The sequence below is a fragment of the Mastomys coucha genome, unplaced genomic scaffold (genome assembly GCF_008632895.1).
Source record: "Mastomys coucha isolate ucsf_1 unplaced genomic scaffold, UCSF_Mcou_1 pScaffold8, whole genome shotgun sequence".
Taxonomy (NCBI): Eukaryota; Metazoa; Chordata; class Mammalia; order Rodentia; family Muridae; genus Mastomys; species Mastomys coucha.
Window position 1 is genome coordinate 58,920,492 of NW_022196914.1, and position 19,038 is coordinate 58,939,529.

At 43.7% G+C, this 19,038-nt stretch overlaps 1 protein-coding gene across 1 annotated transcript in view; it reads left to right on the forward strand.

Moving 5' to 3' along the window:
- LOC116083238 (low-density lipoprotein receptor class A domain-containing protein 1-like) overlaps positions 1-19,038 on the forward strand; it is a 27,882-nt gene continuing 8,844 nt past the window's right edge. The window contains exons 1-3 of the mRNA XM_031360054.1: positions 1-68; positions 3,931-4,015; positions 7,768-7,831. Coding sequence (XP_031215914.1) covers positions 3,983-4,015; positions 7,768-7,831 — 97 coding nt within the window. The 5' untranslated portion in view covers positions 1-68; positions 3,931-3,982. The remainder of the gene's footprint in view (positions 69-3,930; positions 4,016-7,767; positions 7,832-19,038) is intronic.

Sequence of the window (19,038 nt, forward strand, 5' to 3'; positions counted from 1 at the left end):
CTGAACAGTGGGTTCAGAATCACCTCAGAAAAAGAAGTGGCAAACTGGAGATCGGCAGGAAAAAAAAGGTTAAGGTTTTAATATGTTTGATCTTTACAAAAATAAATGCTTGGGTTCTTAAGGAAAATGTAATGGGGTGGTTTGAACCATGTAGCTACAGGATTTTCAAGGTTTGTAAGCTGAAATTTTCTTTAGAATGTCAATTAGCCTCCCAGGTAGATACGATTTTGTTGAAATACTTTTTAATTCTGTTTTAGCAAAAACTGTTCGTGTGTGTGTATGTGTGTGTGTGTGTGTGTGTGTGTGTGTGTGATAGATGTTGATAGAAACTGTTGATAGATAGATGGATGGGTGGGTAGGTGTGGATGGATGGATAAATAGATAGATAATAGACAGATAGACAGATAATGATAGAGAAATGATAGATAGATAGATAGATAGATAGATACATACATACATACATACATACATACATACATACATAGACACATTGACAGATACATAAGATAGATGCTTTGTTAGGTTGTACCATAGAGTATTTACATATCTAGTCAGAGGTAAGGATTCCACTCACATCTCCTAAAAGATTTGCAGTGTGAAAAATAAAATGTTTATAAATCTGATAATTTGAAAAAAATGCTTAAGAATTTCAGCACAAACTCCAGCTATTGTAAAGTCATAAGTATTCTTTTAAATATCTTTTTTTGTGACAAGTCTTCTCAAATTACCTGCCTAGTGACAATCTCAAAAGTTCACCTTCTTACTGATAAAATTCCAAATGCTATCCGTAGCTTCTTCCATTTTTATTGCTTATAAATTTTCATAATGTATGTATACTTGTTCTGTAACAGAAAGTAGCAGTAGCCAGACCTACAGTCCTAGAGCTGTCACCTCAGCTCCATGGGAGTCTGAGGCAGGAGAATGGCAAAGATAATGCATCCTGGGCTACAGTGTGAGTTCAAGTCCAGCTCAACAGCTTAGTGAGATCCTGTCCCAAAAGAAAAAGAGGAGAAAATAGTTGAGTTTATAACTAGGTGGTGGGATGCTTGCCCAACCATGTGTAAGACCCTAAACATAATCTCTAATCCTGCAAAAAAGAAAATGTAACAATAGAGAGATGAAGGGGACTGTGGCATGAGTCGTAGGCGTCCATTTGAATAGGAAGAGCAAGATCTAAAGAGAATGGGGTAACTGTTCACCGTGAACTTCAAAGGGTTGTTGTGTCATGTGCTGATCTTCCTCTGAGGGGAGTAAAGCTCGTCGTGTTGGAGTGCCAGAGCTAACTAAGATGCCGACTGTGTGCAGAAAGAATATGACCCAGGCTGGAGAGATGCTCAGTGGTTAAGAACATTTGCTGTTCTTGCAGAGGACCCAGTTCAGTTCCCAGCAGCCAGGTCAGGTGACTTACACCCACCTGTAACACCAGTTCCTCTGACCTCTACAGGCACTAGCATGTCTGTGGTTCATGTACATACATGCAAGGTACATATATATAACACATAAGATAAAAAATTAAAAATAACATAGACATTAGAGAGATGACTCAGAGTTTAAGAGCAGTTGCTCTGGCAGAAAACCTGGATCCTTTCCCAGAACCCACAATGGTCTGTAAATCCAGTCCCGAGGGAGCCAACATCCTCTTCTGACCTCTGAGAGTTCTAGACACATAGGTGAGGCACATACATCCATGCAGGAAAAATTCTCATACACATAAAATATTAAAAATAAGCTTAAAAATGATTCTTAAAAAATATGATCTACTCGTCATGTTTCTGAACCTATGACTGGAATCAAGGAATGTTGTACTCTCGGTGATCCCATGACCTACTGAATCGAAACTGGGATCAGATTAAAATGTGATTATTAATCTGGGACAGACTTTTGCAAGTTCATCTCCTACTAAGTTCTCTTAGTAAAATGAGTACTGTTGGTCCTCTATGTGTATGGGTCTGAATTCACAGACTCACTCAACTACTAGAAATAACCAAAATAATCAAAATTGCCTTCTGTATTGAATGGGCATAGACTCTTTTTTTTTTTTCCCACTGATTCCCTGCCCAGTACAGATCAGCAACCACTTAAGCATCCTTCATACTGCATTATTTAGAGATAACAAAGTATATGAGAAGATGTAGATAAATTATACATAAACACTGGCACCCATTACACAAAAGACTTGAGCATCTGTCCATTTGGGCATCATCTTCAAGGGTTCCTGGATTCTGTCCCTGTACTGGCTGGTTTTGTGTGTCAACTTGACACAGGCTGGAGTTATCACAGAGAAGGGAGCTTCAGTTGGGGAAGTGCCTCCATGAGATCCAGCTGTGGGACATTTTCTCAATTGCCCCTTGTGGGTGGTGCCATCCCTGGGCTGGAGGTCTTGGGTTCTATAAGAGAGCAGGCTGAGCAAGCCAGGGGAAGCAAGCCAGTAAGAAACATCTCTCTCCATGGCCTCTGCATCAGCTCCTGCTTCCTGACCTGCTTGAGTTCCAGTCCTGACTTCCTCTGGTGATGAACAGCCATGTGGAAGTAAGCTGAATAAATCCTTTCCTCCCCAACTTGCTTCTTGGTCATGATGGTTGTGCAGGAATAGAAACCTGACTAAGACAGTCCCCTAGGACTGTACAGGGGCGCTATGCAAAAAAATACCATGATATGTTTATTCTCCACAGAGACAGATTCACTTGTGTTACGCTGTGAGCACATGGCATCTGAAGTGATTAGATATTTCTATATTTTCCCTCGCGCCATCCGGTGGGGACAGGTTATATTGAGACAGTGAGATATGTGACATCCACCAAAATCCACCTGTGAAAAGCATCGGAAGTACCTTCATGGTGTTCAGTCCATCTGTCTTTCATCTCTTTTCCATGAAGTTTTAGGAGATTCCTCTAAACGTCATTAAGTCTTCAGCATGCATTTATGTAACCCATTAGCCCATGCTAGAGACCAGGCTGGCCCTTAAGAAACTGTGAGGTCAACAGCAATGACATGAATCTGCTTCCCAGGTGATCTCCCCTGAACCTAAAAGATCATATGTTAGCTGGTGTGGGGTTCCTCAAACATTAGTCCTTCTGTTGTGGGAGCACCTTGTTATTGGGCAATAGAAGCCTCCAGCTCTTGGGATGACCAAACTAAGGACAATAGAGTGGTGGGCACAAGTTCCATTCCAATGGGAACTGGTTCCCAGCCTGGGATTCATGGTGAAGTTATCGTGAGAGGGCTGAAGATGCTACCTCCCCCCCCCCCCCCCCCCCCCCAGTCCCCAGGCTACCTCCAGGTGATCTGATCTAACTCACACGGCCTGGTGAGCCTGATAATAATCACAAGGGAGGACAATTGTCATAGGGGCAACTCTGACAGATGGAAGTGCTACAGTCCTAACTACACTTGCCCCTCCCATCACTACCGGGCCCAAAAACAAAAAAACAAAAAACACCCAGTGATTTGTCCTTGGTGTCTGGCCTGTTGGTACTTGTTATAATTATTTTGAAAATATTCTCCTCCAAGTCTAAGTGGCAAGATAAAGAATTTCTTTTTTTTTTAAAGATTTATTTATTTTATATATGTGAGTACACTGTAGCTGTCTTCAGACACACCAGGAGAAGGCATTGAATTCCCATTACATGTTTGTGAGCCACTATGTGATTGCTGGGAATTGAACTCAGGACCTCTGGAAAAGCAGTCAGTGCTCTTAACCACTGATCCATCTCTCCAGCCCAAGATAAGGAATTTCAAAGCACCAATCATGCTTTTTGTGAATTAATAATGCACTGTTAGCTATGATTACACTCTTTATTAAGAGATCTAAAAGGCAGAGCCCACCTCTAATGAACTCACCTTGTTTACCTTCCGAAAGTTCCTGAGTATAGAGCACACCGGTTTGTATCAATGAAGGCTCATGAGCTTGCTTGCTGCTTTCTTCTCTAGGAGTTCCTAGAACAGGGAGCAGTGTTCACCAAAGCCTAGCCTTCTGGGATTCATGGCTGCTCACAGGGTTCATCCACAAGGCCAGGTAAGGACTCCAGTGCGCATGCTCAATATGAAATCCCCTCTTCCTGGGGTGTCCCACCGTTTGTTTGCCACAGAGCTGAGGAGTGATAATGAGGCTATTTGCTGGTGGCCTTGGCATCATAAGACCCAGCTTCTGAGCCCCTCAGTTGTTTGAGGAATGATTGTTAAGAATTTAAAAGTGTGCCGGGCGGTGGGGGCACACGCCTTTAATCCCAGCACTTGGGAGGCAGAGGCAGTCGGATTTCTGAGTTCGAGGCCAGCCCGGTCTACAGAGTGAGTTCCAGGACAGCCGGGGCTACAGAGAAACCCTGTCTCGAAAAACCAAAAAAAAAAAAAGTAACAGTGCACCTACTGAATGAGTCAGAGGTTAGCATCACAGACTTCTCTGGAGAATAAGCTGCCCTCTCTGACATCCTAGCCTAGATCACACACCTTCATCCATGAAAACTCCAAATAGAAACAACCCAGTTTTTAAGGTTGCATTTTATTTTAATTCTCTGTGTGTGTGTGTGTATGTGTGTGTGTGTGAAAGAGAGAGACAGAGAGAACGAGAGAGACTGAGACAGAGACACAGAGAGAGACAGAGAGAGAGACAGACAGACAAACACACATGCGGGGAGGGAGAGGGGGAGAGGGAGAGGGAGAGGGTGCATGTGAGTGCGGGCTGCTGAGGAGACCAGAGAAGGGCATTGGATCCCCTCAAATTAGAGCCATAGCAGTTGGGAGCCACTCCATGCGGTTGCTGGGAGCCAAACTCCAGTCATCTGCAGAAGCAACAAGTGCTCTTAACTACTGAAGCAATGTCTCCAGCCCTGACAACCCTCCCTCCACTGGTTAACTATATTGAAGGAGTAGGGAGTCTGTAAGCCCCTCTAGGTGAGCAAGTAGCCAGCTCCCCGCCCCCCCCCCGCCCGCCCCTAAGGACCTCCACATGCCAGGTTCTGCCCACAGAACACTCTATAGGCCAGAACTGCTGGACCTATCACCTCCAGATGCAGGTACCAAGCTCCACCCTACAGAGTGAAAAAGCCCAAGCTCAGGGCTTGAAATCCAATCCCCACCTGGAAACATCCGCCCCCAAGAAACCCTATGTGAAGCCTGGCTCCTATTCAGCTCTTTGCTCCACGCTCCTGTGTTTTACCCAGTGAACCTCTTGTATGAGGTTTGTTGTGCAGTGTACCTTCGTCGTTGGTATTCCTTGGCTCCCAGCTGCCAGGATAGCTTTTCCATCAGAACTGCCTTCCAGGAGTCTATTTACTCAAAAGGAGTGCAGCGTTACCCTCTAGGAACTAGAAATATTCCAAATCTTGCCTTGAGTAATGATTACATGGAAATGTGTGCAAAATCAATCAATACTCCATACCCTTATGCTCTCCTGTAGATATTTAAGATGAAAATCTTAAAGTATACATGGGGAGTCATCCCAGACAGCGTAGGCACCATTGTGATAGAGTTGCTTCCTTTGTGGATGGTTCTTTCTGGGGTGCTACAGTGGAGTAAGAGTGAGATAGTATTAATGTAACAGTTGATGATCTTCCTGTGTCAAAGGCAAAGAAAAGAATTAGTGTCCAGTGTTGCTGTGAGGAGCCAATAGACAGACTCACACCATACATAGCCTAGTAACTCATCTGCTGAGAGATGTTTGGGTTATTTCTTACAGATTTTATCATTTCTCAAATATTGTAAGGATGCAGTTATGTTTGTTGAATTTTTTCATTTTGTTTTGTCTTGGTAGAACTCCTTGAGCACCTGCAATGCCACATGTAGCATGCAGACACACATGTATACACATACAATTTAAAAAATAAATAAATAAATCTTCAAAAATATATACAATGGGGCCAGGCAGTGGTGGTGCATGCCTTTAATCCAAGCACTTGGGAGGCAGAGGCAGGCGGATTTCTGAGTTTGAGGCCAGCCTGGTCTACAAAGTGAGTTCCAGGACAGCCAGGGCTACACAGAGAAACCTCATCTCAAAAAAACCAAAACCAAACCAAACCAAAACAAAACAAAAAATATATACAATGCTCCAAGCAGGAAAGTGGTACAGGTCTTTTTGCATTTCCATTTCCCTTTAAAAGAGCCAAGAATTCTGGGGCTCTTCTACAGTCTCCCTCTACTAGCCTCTCTTGTAGCTTTATAGCAAGTGTGTGATCAAGACTTAAGTAGTCAGGCATACCAGGCTCTGAGTTTTTAAACATAAGGTATTGGTCCAAAGCACTAAGAAGTATGGAATTAATGGCAGTGACTACAGCAAGCCCAGCCTTGGGAGCAGAAGATGACACACTACATGTGATCCTGACCAGTAGGTTTGGGGCCATAGCTTTGTGGAAACTGGCTTCCTATTCTGGCTCTTCCTTGAGCTCACTACCATAGAGTTTTGTGAACCCTCAACACTTTAAAAAATAAAAAGATTTACTTGTACTGTTTTTAATTATGTATGCACGTGAGGGTGTGCACATACATATGGGATGCCCAACAGAAGCCAGGGAGATCCCCATGAAGCCAAAGTTTCAGGCAGTTGTGGGCTGCCCAAGGTGGGTGCTAGGCTAAGGGGGCCTTGGCAAGTGAGTACAGGCTCTTAACCAGTGAGTATTTCTCTACATCAGCTTTTCAATCAGTTTCTTCTCTGTTTACCCAGAGTTGTTTCTGCTGATAGAAATGTTGACAGGTAAAGACATAAAGAGGATATTCCTCTCACAGACTACGTGTCCTACGTTGACGTCTGAGGGTCACGAGTCCTTAATGAAGACAGTTCCTTCAGGCTTGATCACATTTATTCTCCCTTCCTGCTCTCCTTTCCTCTTCTTCTAACTTGCCATTTACTCACATCCCTCACTGATTCTGTTGTGTCAGGAAATGTCCATGAACCCCAAAAATACCGTTGAGGAGTCAATTTTGATGTGATCATATTAGGGTCTCTTTATTTAAGTTTGAGCTTGGACTCCCGGCCAACCCTAACATAGCAGGAAGGTTGGAGCCCTGAGCCTAGTTTCAGGGAAGCATTTGTAGAGGCAAGAAGGGGGTGTCTAACCTGGGACACATGTGATTAGGCCATTATGGCCTTTAACATAATTGGCTGGTGTTGGGAGCCAAATTATAAGCTTAACTTTTGATTTTCTTTTTAAATTGGTGGTTGTTAGGAAGTGAAGTGTCACGGGTGGGCTTGTAACCTGGGGGTGTAGATTTGTTGGGAGGTAACCTGGAAACTGGTGCTAGACATTGACCTGTTAGTTAATTTGAGTTTAACCTTAGGTCAGATTCTCTAAGATGAAGTCGGAACCTCCAAAGAACTGATCTCTCAGTTTAACATCCTCTAGCCCTCCCCGAGAGGACCCCCTTCCCCAAGCAGCACAGTTCTGTGCACAGGCCCTGGGTCAACCCACTTTTTCCCAGGACTGACGATTGACTTCAGAGCCTTATGCATAGGAGGCAGGTACTCTACTACTGAATTGCAACCCTGGGCCTCCATTTTCCTAATTCTAGAACCCCTTAAATACTAGGAAATAAGTTGCTTTTGAAACTACAGGTTATTCTTTCTAGAAACACCTGTCCAGATGCTTGCTGGCACTATTGCAGCTGAGCCTGACTCCTCCTCCCTGAGACCTGGGACCCTGCTAGGGTTTTTTCCTCTCTTCTCTGTCATCTCCCCCCTCCTCATGTCATTTCCTTCTGTGACCCCCTAAGCTTCTACTGAGCATCTTCCCACTGAGAGAAAGTGTTGTGTGGTTAAGGCGGTACCTTCTCTTTCAGGCGACAGGAGTATCTTTTCTTTCTACTGCAGCAGATATGCCTTCGGATCAGCATCGTAAAAGAGGTGACATTTCTGCTTTTATTTTTTTTAAAACTTTATGTGTGTAAGTGTTTTGCCTGCATGTATGTCTGTGTACTATGGAGACCAGAAATGGGCCTTAGATCTCCTAGGACTGGAGTCATGAAGGTTTGTGAGTTGTCATGTGGGTCCTGGTAAGATATAGTTAGGCTTTTTAATTTTGTCTCATAATTTATAAATAGGCTAAACCATTAGCTAAACAATAAAATTCACAAATGTTTTCCAAAGGAAATCAGTTTGAATGTACCTGAGCAAGTTTTTCACAGGACCAGAATAGATTTTCTGTACCTCTAGGTACTAAGATCTTACCAAGTTACAATCCTTTAAGGAAGATATAGTCAAGTCCTAGGACATTCATTCCAAGTCTTATCCATCAAGAGGAAGACATTGGAGGAAGTCCCAGGTGCTGCCCTACTAAGCTGGAGTCTTACTTCATCTGCTATGCATAGATCTGGGGTCGCTAACCCCAAGGTACAAGCTTCCTTTTATCTTTTACAAAAGATAGCTTTGTTATCTACGTTTTCCAGAAGGACAAAGAAAAGAGGGCAATAAGAATACGCACTGACCTCAGAGCCTGTCCTGGCTGCAGGAAGAAGGCACTTGTGTACTTTTCCTGAGAAGGGGAGCTGCTCAGTTGTCACCTTCTTGTGCTACAGTGATAGTCCACCAGCATGGTGTGTCAGGAGGATCTAGTAATTCACAGTAGATCTTAAAGGGAAAGAGTAGGGTTTTTGTCTATTATAACATTTGTGTAAAATAAATAGTCTATATTTTTTATTCATCATACCCTATTTCAACAATTCAGTATTACATCGCCCCTCTCTCTTTAACCTCTGAAATCAGGAATAAGCTCTGAATGCTGGGTCAAGTTGCTGGTATCACACAGGGACTGTCCACCAGGTAGCAGTCAGTAGGACATTTCCACTGACAATTGTTAGGATCAAGAAGTCAGCAAACCCTTTCTTTTTCAGCAGACTGAAGCTGGAAGGCTGTGTGGGTTATATAGTGAGTTTTAGCTTGGGTTACAATGTAAGAACCTACCAGAAGGGAGGGAGAGAGGGAGGCAGGGAGGGAGGGAGGGAGGAAAGGAGGGAGGGAGAGAGGGAGAGAGGGAGGGGGGGAAAGAGAGGGGGAGGAGGAGAAGGAAAGAAGGAGGAAGAGGAAGAGGAAAAGGAGAAGAAGAAGAAAAGAGAGAGGGAGAGGGCACATGGGAGAGGGGAAGGAGAAGGGAGAGAGGGGGAGCCCTTTCAGTTTAATGAAATATGGTTGCCCCACATCTGCAGATTCAATCAACCCCACATTTAAAATACTTGAGAAAAACTGCATCTGTTTTGAACATCCACAGAACTTTTTTCTTTGCATTTACTCTTTAAATAAGCTAATATAGTAGCGGTTTACCCAGTGGTTAAATTGTATGCAGTATCTCAAGATTATGAGGAATCTTGAGATAAAGTATACAGAAGGATGTGTATAGGATATATGTAAACACTACACTGTTTTATAGAAGGGACTTGAAAAATCCACATATTTCTGAGTCTGCAATAATCCAGGGACCAATCCCAACAGACTAAGTGACCATCATACATAATGACCTGTTTAAAGCTAAACAAGAGTTGATTTTGACTTGTTGGTTAAGAGCATATACTGGTCTTGCAAAGGACCAGAGTTCAGTTCCTAGCATCCAAGTCTGATGGCTCGCAGCTGCCTGTATCTCCAACTCCAAGGGACCCAATGACCTCTTCTGGCCTCCACAAACACCTGCACATGTGTGCACATACCCCCACACAGATACACATGCATATATGTAATTTAAAAATAGATATTTTAAAGAGTTAATTTTAAAAAAAATAAATTTTATCTGAAGGCTTTAGCTATTTCTTAATACTAGCTTCCAAAGTTGTGTGAGGTTGGTATTCTTATATATTTGTTTTATATATGTGAGTGCTTTGATCATGTGTATGTCTGTGTACTATATGCATTTTAGAACTGGAGTTATGGACAGTTGTAATCTGCTTTATGGATGCTACGAATCAAACCCACACTCTTTGCAAGAACAAGTGCTTTTAATCACTAAACCTTCTTTCCATCTCTGAGGATAGCTTTCTTTCGCTCTTTCTCTTTCACTCTATCTTTCTTTCTCTTTCCTTTCTTCCTTCTTTCCTTTCTTTCTTTCTTCCTTCCTTCCTTTCTTCCTTGATTTATCAAGACAGGATTTCCCTGTGTAGCCCTAGCTGTCCTGGAATTCACTCTGTACACCAGGCTGTCCTTGAACTTACAGAGATCCACCTGTCTCCACCTCCTGAGTGCTAGGATTAAAAGCATGGTTACTTCAGTCCAAAAGATAATATTTTTAATAAATATCCTTGTAATCATTTAAATGTTTCACCACATAAAATTCAGATTATTGGCCAGTTTGTCTTTGAATAAATCTGACATTACCATGCACCTAGTGGGAATAGTCTTTAAATGAGAGATAAAAGAAAGGTGTATTCCATACACTGTAGGCAAGCAAGGAGAGAAACTCTTGGTTGGGACAGGCTTATGAGGTAAGCTGCCCCTTGTCTCTTGTCTCAGGAGTTCCCTATTTCTATTTTACGTGGACTTCTTATGACAGATAACAGAACCACTTCACTTCCTGCAAGTTCCCTAAATCTTTTTTACTTTGTTTGTTTTAAAGGTTTATTTATTATGTACACTGTTCTGCCTACATATATGCCTACACTCCAGAAGAGGGCACCAGATCTCATTATAGATGGTTGTGAGCCACCATATGGCTATAAATTGAACTTAGAACCTCTGGAAGAGCAATCAGTGCTCTTAACCTCTGAGTCATCTCTCCAGCCCTCCTAAATCTTTTTTGATTAACACACACTCCTTCTTACATCATGCCTATGTAAATGCATTTTAATGTTTTACTTATGTGTATATGTGTGAGCAAGTGTGAGGGTTGTACACATGAGTGCAGGCACCCATGGAGGGCAGAAGAAGGCATCAGATCCCCTGGGGGTGGATTTACAGGTGGTTGTGAGCCACTGTGTGTGCTAGGAACTGAACTAGAATCTTTTGCAAGAGCAGCCTGCGGATCCATCTTTCCAGCCTCTAACCTCACCTTTTATAATTTTTTTTTTTACTTCATTGAAGTCTCAGCTTGTTTTTAAGCTTCCCTGAATTCTTTCTTTAATTGATTTTATTGTTTGGGGGCAGGATCTCACTAGATAGCTCAGGCTGGCCTTGAACTCATGATTCTCCTGTTTCTGCCTCCTGAGTGCTAGGACCATACACATGGACCACCATGCCAACTTCTTTCTTGTTTTCCAAGAGTCCTTTTTGTAAGCACGGCCTCTGCCCATCTCCTGACCATGCATCATCTCCTGTGTGTGTATTTAAAGATCAGTTATTTCACATGTTTCTTGCAACCTGAATTAACCTTCCCCACTATTCCTTTCTTCTACTGTTTTGTCTTTCATATTGGACCATTCTTAAAAGCATTCATTTTCAAAAAGGAGGCATTTGAGCTGGCAATATAGCTCAGTTTATAGAACACTTTGATAGGATAAAGTGACACTGGGTTTGATCCTCAGCACTGCATGTTCTGTACAGGACAGCACACGCTTGTAATGCTAGTGCTTGGGAGACCGAGGCAGATCAAGGTCATCCTGAGACCCTTGCCTACACAGTGAGTTTGAGGCTAGCTTGGGCTGCATGAAACCCTGTCTAAAAAGGACATTTACACTAGCAAGTAAGCTGCATCTAGGGTGATTTGAATGACATGTCACCCCTAGGCCCAGATGTTTGAATTCTTGGTCCCCAGTCGGTAACACTGTTTGGGGCGGGTTAGGTGTGGACTTGCTGGAGGAAGTGTATCACTAGGGGTGAACTTGGAGGTTTCATTCCTAGTTTACCCTCTGTGGTTGAAGATATGAGCTCTCAGCTTCCTGCTTCAGCCACCAGGCCTGTCTGCAGCCACACTTTCCTGGCATGACCATGATGGACTCTGGAACTCGTGTCTTGGTCAGGGTGATTTATCACAGCAATGGAAAGGTAACTAATACATTCTGCCTGGGTGGGATCTTGGGGACATGCAGTCGTTAAAGCACGCAGAACTTAGTGTATGAGGAAAGGTTCCTTCATCCTTGACCATGAGGAAAGGTTCCTTTATCCTTGACCATGAGGATGGATCTGGAGTTGGCAGGTAGACCTGTATGTAGCTTGTTTTCTGCTTTCTGACTCACCCTCCCCTCCAGCATGCAGGGAAACCCAGAGCTCCTTCATGCTCTAGAAGACAAGTCTCTCTCTTCTGTGCATGAAGAGTAAGTTGCCTGGCAGCCTAGAAAGAGACAAGGCCCTAAATACCAGCTGCTCTTCAGACAGACTCCCAAGCACCACCCCTAATGACTCTCTCCTGACCCTGCCTCTCACCACTCCAGCTCATCCTTGAGGCTTTCTGAAGGGAGAGAGGAGCGATTACCTGGCTCTTGGTCACATTCACATTCCGAGGTCACAGGAGCTCCCTCCATTTTCTTTCTTTCTTTCTTTTAAAATTTACTTATTTTATGTATGAGTGCTCTATCTGCACATCCAGAAGAAGGCATCAGAATTCATTATAGTTGGTTGTGAGCCACCATGTAGTTGCTGGGAATTGAACTCGGGGCCTCTGGAAGAGCCACCAGTGTTCTTAGCCACTGAGCCGTCCCTCCAGCTCCCTTCCTCCACTTTCAATCACCATGTGTCAGCCACTTTTTCTTACTCATCAATCACATCTGCTCTCCTACTGCTTGTCCTGGCTAACACCAGATAGGAAGGGCTCAGATGAGTCTTCATTCTGTCTTCTTAAAACCAAGGGTGATTTTCCAAAGTTGATCTCCAGAAACTTCACCATAACAAGAAAGCATGGAAACTCCGAAACTTATTTACTGTAACCTGAGCTAGCACATGTCAGCACTTGTAGAACTTTCTTGGTCTGTGGTGTACCTAGAAACTCACAAAAAAATGTACTTGACACTGGGCAGAAAGTGATTCCCTTCAGCCCTCTGTCAGTCTGTCCTTGCTGTGTAGTTATAAGGTCCCTAGAAAGCCAGCCAGTCTTCAGAGAAGTTAATAAGCCTTGACCCATTCCATGCAGACAGAAGAGGCAACAGTTCAAACGCAGCTGAAATGTCAATGGGCCCTGTAAAAGGCCAGTAAGCAACCCCAGAATAAAAATGCTGAGTTTGTGCTAATCCTGAGCAGCTGAAGACAGAAGTTTGTTACAAAGAATTCAAGACAGAGTTCTGGAGCTGAAAGGCTTAGCTTTGAGGAGCTGGAAAGGCAAGAGAAATAATCCTGAGCTATTTCCCAATTTAGAAAGATTCTGTTTATCCTTTTTCGCTAGAGTTGGAGCCAAATTTGAGTTAGCTCTTAATATTTCTGGCCACTCAAGTGAAAGGTGCATTTCTGGGAATAGCCTGTCACCACAGGCTCCAGGCTGAGACAGAGAGGGGGTCTGTCTGTGTGACAAGCTTTCTCCCCTTTCATCACCTTGACCAGTGACTCCAGGACACTGGCACAGTCCCATTGTCTTCATCCCAGGGACCCCAAGCCTCAGCTGTCCACTCTTTGCCTGACTTGCTGTAAGAGAGGAAAATCTTAGTATCAATCAACAGTTCCTAATAAACATTCCAGCTGCATTAAATAGGAAGACAGACACCTTTAATCCCAGTGCTAGGAAAGGAAGTAGAGGCAGGCAGATGTCTGGGAATTTAAGGACAGCCTGGTCTACACAACAGAGCTAGTTTCAGGCAAGACAGGGCTACATAGTGAAACCCTGCTCACATAAATTAATAAATTAAATACAGTTTTGCATGATCCTTTAGAAGACACAGTCCTTTAATTTGTAAATTCACCTTAATTATCGATTCATCTGCTCATTTACCTTATAAATGATTCCATTTACAACCTTTATGTAGCCAGCCGGTGAAGGTACACACCTTTAATGCCAGCACTTTGGAGCCACTGGCAGAAGCAATCAGATCTCTGAGTTTGAGGCCAACCTGGTCTATAGAGTGAATTCCATGACAACCAGGTCTACATAGAGAAATCCTGTCTCAAGAAAACCAATATAGGGCTGGAGAGATGGCTCAGAGGTTAAGAGCACTGACTGCTCTTCTGAAGGTCCTGAGTTCAAATCCCAGCAACCACATGGTGGCTCATAACCATCAGTACTGAGATTTGGTGCCCTCTTCTGGGGGTCTAAAGACAACTACAGCATACTTACATATAATAAATAAAATCTTTTAAAAAAAAAGAAAACCAATATAGATAAATAAATAAGCAAACATAAAATATTTACGTATAAGACTTACAAGACAATGAAAAGAAATGGAGCTTTAAAATCAAATATCTGGATCAAACTCCTTTAAACAGTGTTTTTTTAAAGTCTTGGTGTCCTCTCTGCAACAATAAAGCTAAGGACCAATCTTGACAAGGTTGTTTTGAAAAAAATGTACCTTGTGTTACTGGCATACAGTAAGTACTCAATGAAAGGAATGCGGTTGTGACTGTCTTTCTATTATTACATCACTCTGTTATGCCTGACAAGTCTAAGTCCAGTTTTGACATTCACCTAAGGGGAGTGTTTTCATCCTTAAGGCTTCGTAGCTGGACAGAAAGAGACTCATTCTCACTAACTTGGAATTGGCTCAAACTGAAGGAAGCCTCGGTCCGTGACAAAGACTTTCTCTTTAAACCATCACAGTCAGGCTCAGCTGATTCTGTAACTAGGCCCACTTCCTTGACCTCTGCCTGCACTCTTAGTTACTTGTCTATTGCTGTAAAGAGACACCATGACCAGGGTAACTTATGCAAGGGAGGCATGACACTGGAGCAAAAAGCTTACATCTCATCACAAGCACAAGACAGAGAGAAAGCTAACTGGAAACAAAAGCCCCAAGGCCACACCTCCCAATCCTTCTCAAAGAGTTCCTCCAACTAAGGAGTAAACATTCAAACACGTGAGCCTATGGGAGCCATTCTCATTCACACCAGTACACCTGCTAAGCTCAGTTTCAGCACAAAATCTTACATACACCAGTTAGCGACAATTTACCCACTGGTGTCATGTGCTGTTTTGCCATGTCATATTGACTGTCCCCTCACTCTGCTTGCTGGCTGCACATACTCAGCTCTCTCTGAAATATGTTGAGTTGGGGCCTGTCTTTTTGCCTATTGTAGTTGTCTTGGGGGAAGGCTTCTTCCTCATCTTAACAAGAGTTCACAATAACTGTCCCTTTACACCCCTCACCTCCACGTGTCTCTTTCTGACAGGACAATGCCGCTGTCCACAGTGATACAACATGAACTTGACCTCTACTACAGTTTGGATTTCATTGTCCCCAAAGGGTCACAGGACTTTGTTTCCTGTGGTAGTAGAGCTGAGAGCTGGGGGAGCCTTGAAGAAGTCAGGTCAAATGTGAAGTTCTTAGCCTACTCAGGGCTGACCCATGAGAAGGGTTAAGAGAGTGCTCATGGGTCCTCTGAGCTCTGATAAGAAGAGGAGGTTGCTATAGAAACAAGGGTGATCTCTGAGTGGCTTTGGCTTTCTGTTTCAAGGTGGGGCTCTCTCTTCCTTTCACATGCACTCCCACTGTTGTGACAACCTCTGTCTTGTCATGAGGTCCTCACTGGAGCTCAGCCAACGCTGGTGCCATGCCCTTGCACTCCAGAGCTAAACAGACCTGATATATATAGTCAGTCAGTTAGTTAGTTAGTTAGCTAGTCAGTCTGCTTCCAGCGCTTTATTGCAGCAAAGTAAAGTGTACTAATACAAGTCTCCCATGTCAGGACATGTCACCAGGAGGGTCCAGTTGATTCCTCTGAAGCTGTGAAGCTGAGCCACCACCAACTCACATTGGTATGGGCAAATGCCTTTCCTATGAATCGAAGGGGCAGAGCAGACCCCTCAGATGCAGCTGCCTCCATTGCAGACCTCCTACCCATAACTGCCTCAGCCTCAGAAAACTGCTGTTCTTGGCACTCCACTGCCCCAGCCCTTGTCTCCCTGTAACCCTCCATTCATCCTTTAACACACCACATTCCCAGGTTCCCCGGAGTCCTCCCTCTGATGAAAACGGGCCTATCTTGTTCTCCCAGTTCCTTCAGCCTGGCTGAGGGACTCACTAACACATCTGACAGCTCTCTCTTTACTGTGAATGACTGAGGGTGCCTCCAGGATCAGCTTCTCATACTTAAGTGTACAGTGAACCAGGAGCTTTTTGCTGACCACGAATTTTAGAGCCTTACCTATCTAATCCTGTTTTCCAGGCGACAACAGTGATCTGGGACACTCATTAAATGTGCATTCCTGAGCATTGCCTCTGGGCGCTTCAAAGTTGGGCTGAGGCTCTAGAAGTGTAAGCTTTATAAATACTCATCAGGGATGCCAGGGAGTGTTCCCGAAGGCTCAGGTGTGTTAGGAAAAGGGGAGCAGAACAATAGGAAGAGGGGTGGGCCGTGCAGCCTTTTCTTGGCAGACCCAAGTCCAGCATCAGGCTTCCCCGTCCAACATAGCTTGATTATAGAAACTTGACTGGAGCGATGAAGGAATAGAGAAACGATAGACACGGGATCAGAAAAAGCTGGGATCTGATGGAGAGGCACCAAGGAGAACATAACCCAGAACGTCATCACATCTATGTACAGCGCAGTGGGAGGGGTTAGCTGGTCTCAGTTAAATGTCCCTATAGGGGAGCAGTCTCAGTCTCTGGGTTGCACACTGCCAGCATCAGTTCAAGGTCCAGAGGAAGGTTTTGCCCATTCCCTGAGCCCAAACCCCGATTAGTCTGCGCACTGGCCCTTGTCAGCGATACTCATTCGCTCTGGGCTTCGTCAGCTACCCACCGTCATATACCCCATGCTTGGGGAAAGGGGAGCCTCCGATGCTAACATTCTTGTGCCTCGTTGGCCTATGGGAACTCTGTATTGAGGAATCACTCCTCCCGCCATGCCCCACAGTCTGGTCTCCATGTTTGAAACAGGATGGTGGTAGGTCTGCGGGATTCAGCTTCCTTGAACTCTTGCTATGCGGTCTGTGCCCCTGCAGTGAGCTTAAAGTATACCATCACTTTATCCAACTGGTCTCTGGGCCATTTATGTGTAAAATAAGGTAATTCTACTATATTGGAGCCAAAGCTTTTCTCAGAAGGAGCTTCCAAGCTTATCTGAAGGTGGGCTTGCAGGAAGGGAAAAGTTAGGGCTTATATTACTGGAGAAATGCCTGCGCTCACTAGTGAAGCGCCCTCTAGTGGGAAAGGCAAGCAAGGGCCCTACCCTGGTTTCTCAAACCCTCATGATCAACTGGTTACCTCGAGCTCCTGGGAAATCATTGTGGGTCCCTAATTGCCACCGCTGCCATCATTTTTAACTTTATTATGTTATGTCAATGCACAAAATCATAAGGATCATGTTTGTAGATGCCTATCCAAGGCTGCCTTAACAAATTACAACAGACTGTTTTTTTGTAATACAAGTTCTAGAGTTCAAGCATCAGATTTAGTTTCTGGTGAGGGATTGGTCCTTGCTTCTAAGACATCTCCTCCCTGCTACCTCCCAGGCAGAGAGTGCTAGCTGAATTTTTTTAAAAATATTTTTTAAAATACCTTTCAATCTTTTTTTAAAGTATTTTTTTTAACGTGTGAGTGCTGCATGTTCACCTGCATGCCATAAGTGGATAGCAGATCCCTTTATAGATAGGTGGTCATGAGCCACCATGTGGGTGCTGGGAATTGAAATCAGGACCTCTGAAAGAACAGCCTGTGTTCTTCACCACTGGGCCATCTCTCCAGCCCCCTGAAGTATATATATATATATATATATATATATATATATATATATATATATATATATATATATGTATGTATGTATATGTATATATATATGTATGTATATGTATATATATACACATATATATGTGTATATATATATATATATTAATTGAACACTGTTCATGAGGACAGAATAGTCCTTCTAGGGCAGTGGTTCTCAAGCCGTGGGACGCAGCTCCTTTGGGTCAAACGGCTTTTTCACTGATCATATATCATATATTTACATTATGATTCAAAACAGTAGCAAAACTGAAGTTATGTTGTAGCAACGAAATAATTTTACAGTTGGGGGGGTCACCACAACATGAGGAACTGTATTGATGGGTCACAGCATTAGGAAGGGTGAGAAGCACCGCTCTAGAGGATCCTTCTTCACCGGAACACTTTGTCACATACAAATTTTGGAGGTACACAAACGTTCAAACCATGGCAATTGGTATATAACTACAGAACAAGGTTAAAATCAAATTCCACGAAGCTAATAAACTAGAAAATTTGAATACTCATGATGGGTGGCGCTGTTCTGCAAAAACTGCGTGGCCACCTTAGAGTTAATCAGAGAAGGCTGGGTCGTGGCTGACCTTATACTTTAGCCTGTTTTTATACTGTGAGCTTCAAACTATAACCGACAATGTCTGTGTGCACAGCAAGAATAGACATCTCAGCCTTGTTCACAGTCTTTCACGGAGTCATTTGAATGTATCTGTCTGTGCTAGGGCACCATCATAGAAAACCGAAGTTGTCATCTTGAACAAAAGCTTCAGAGATGCTGGGTAGTTCGTCACCACAAGGAACGCTGAACTCAATGTGTTTTTTGGACATTTGGCTTCAAGTCTAATGTAACTCTGACACAAACTGTTAAAGGCTAGGCAAGTGTTCACAGCTCTGGCGTATGTTCCTCCTACCAATGCTGCCACCTCATCCCTCTGAAAGTTAGGAGGAGTTTTTGAACCCATCCACGCCCCTCCCCTGGTTACTAAATAGAAAACTTGTCACAAAGGCAGAAGCAAGTGGCTGGAGATTTATACCCAAAGGCTTTAAAGTTGCTGACCTGTCATCCCTACTAGCTTATTATGTATTTCCGGGTTTGCCCAGTCTGTCCTGTGAGGCTCCCGTTCTGGAGGCCGCTGAATGGGGCATCATTAGTTGCTCTCTGCTGCCCTCTTGAGCGCATAGCTTGGGTTGCACTGGATGTTGCCTCGCCTGCAAATGAGGAAATACAGTGCAGGCCCAAGACAGAACACCCTTGTGAGCTCTTCCTCTGGACGAATCAGAGTCCTGCTCTCTCTCTCTCTCTCTCTCTCTCTCTCTCTCTCTCTCTCTCTCTCTCTCTCT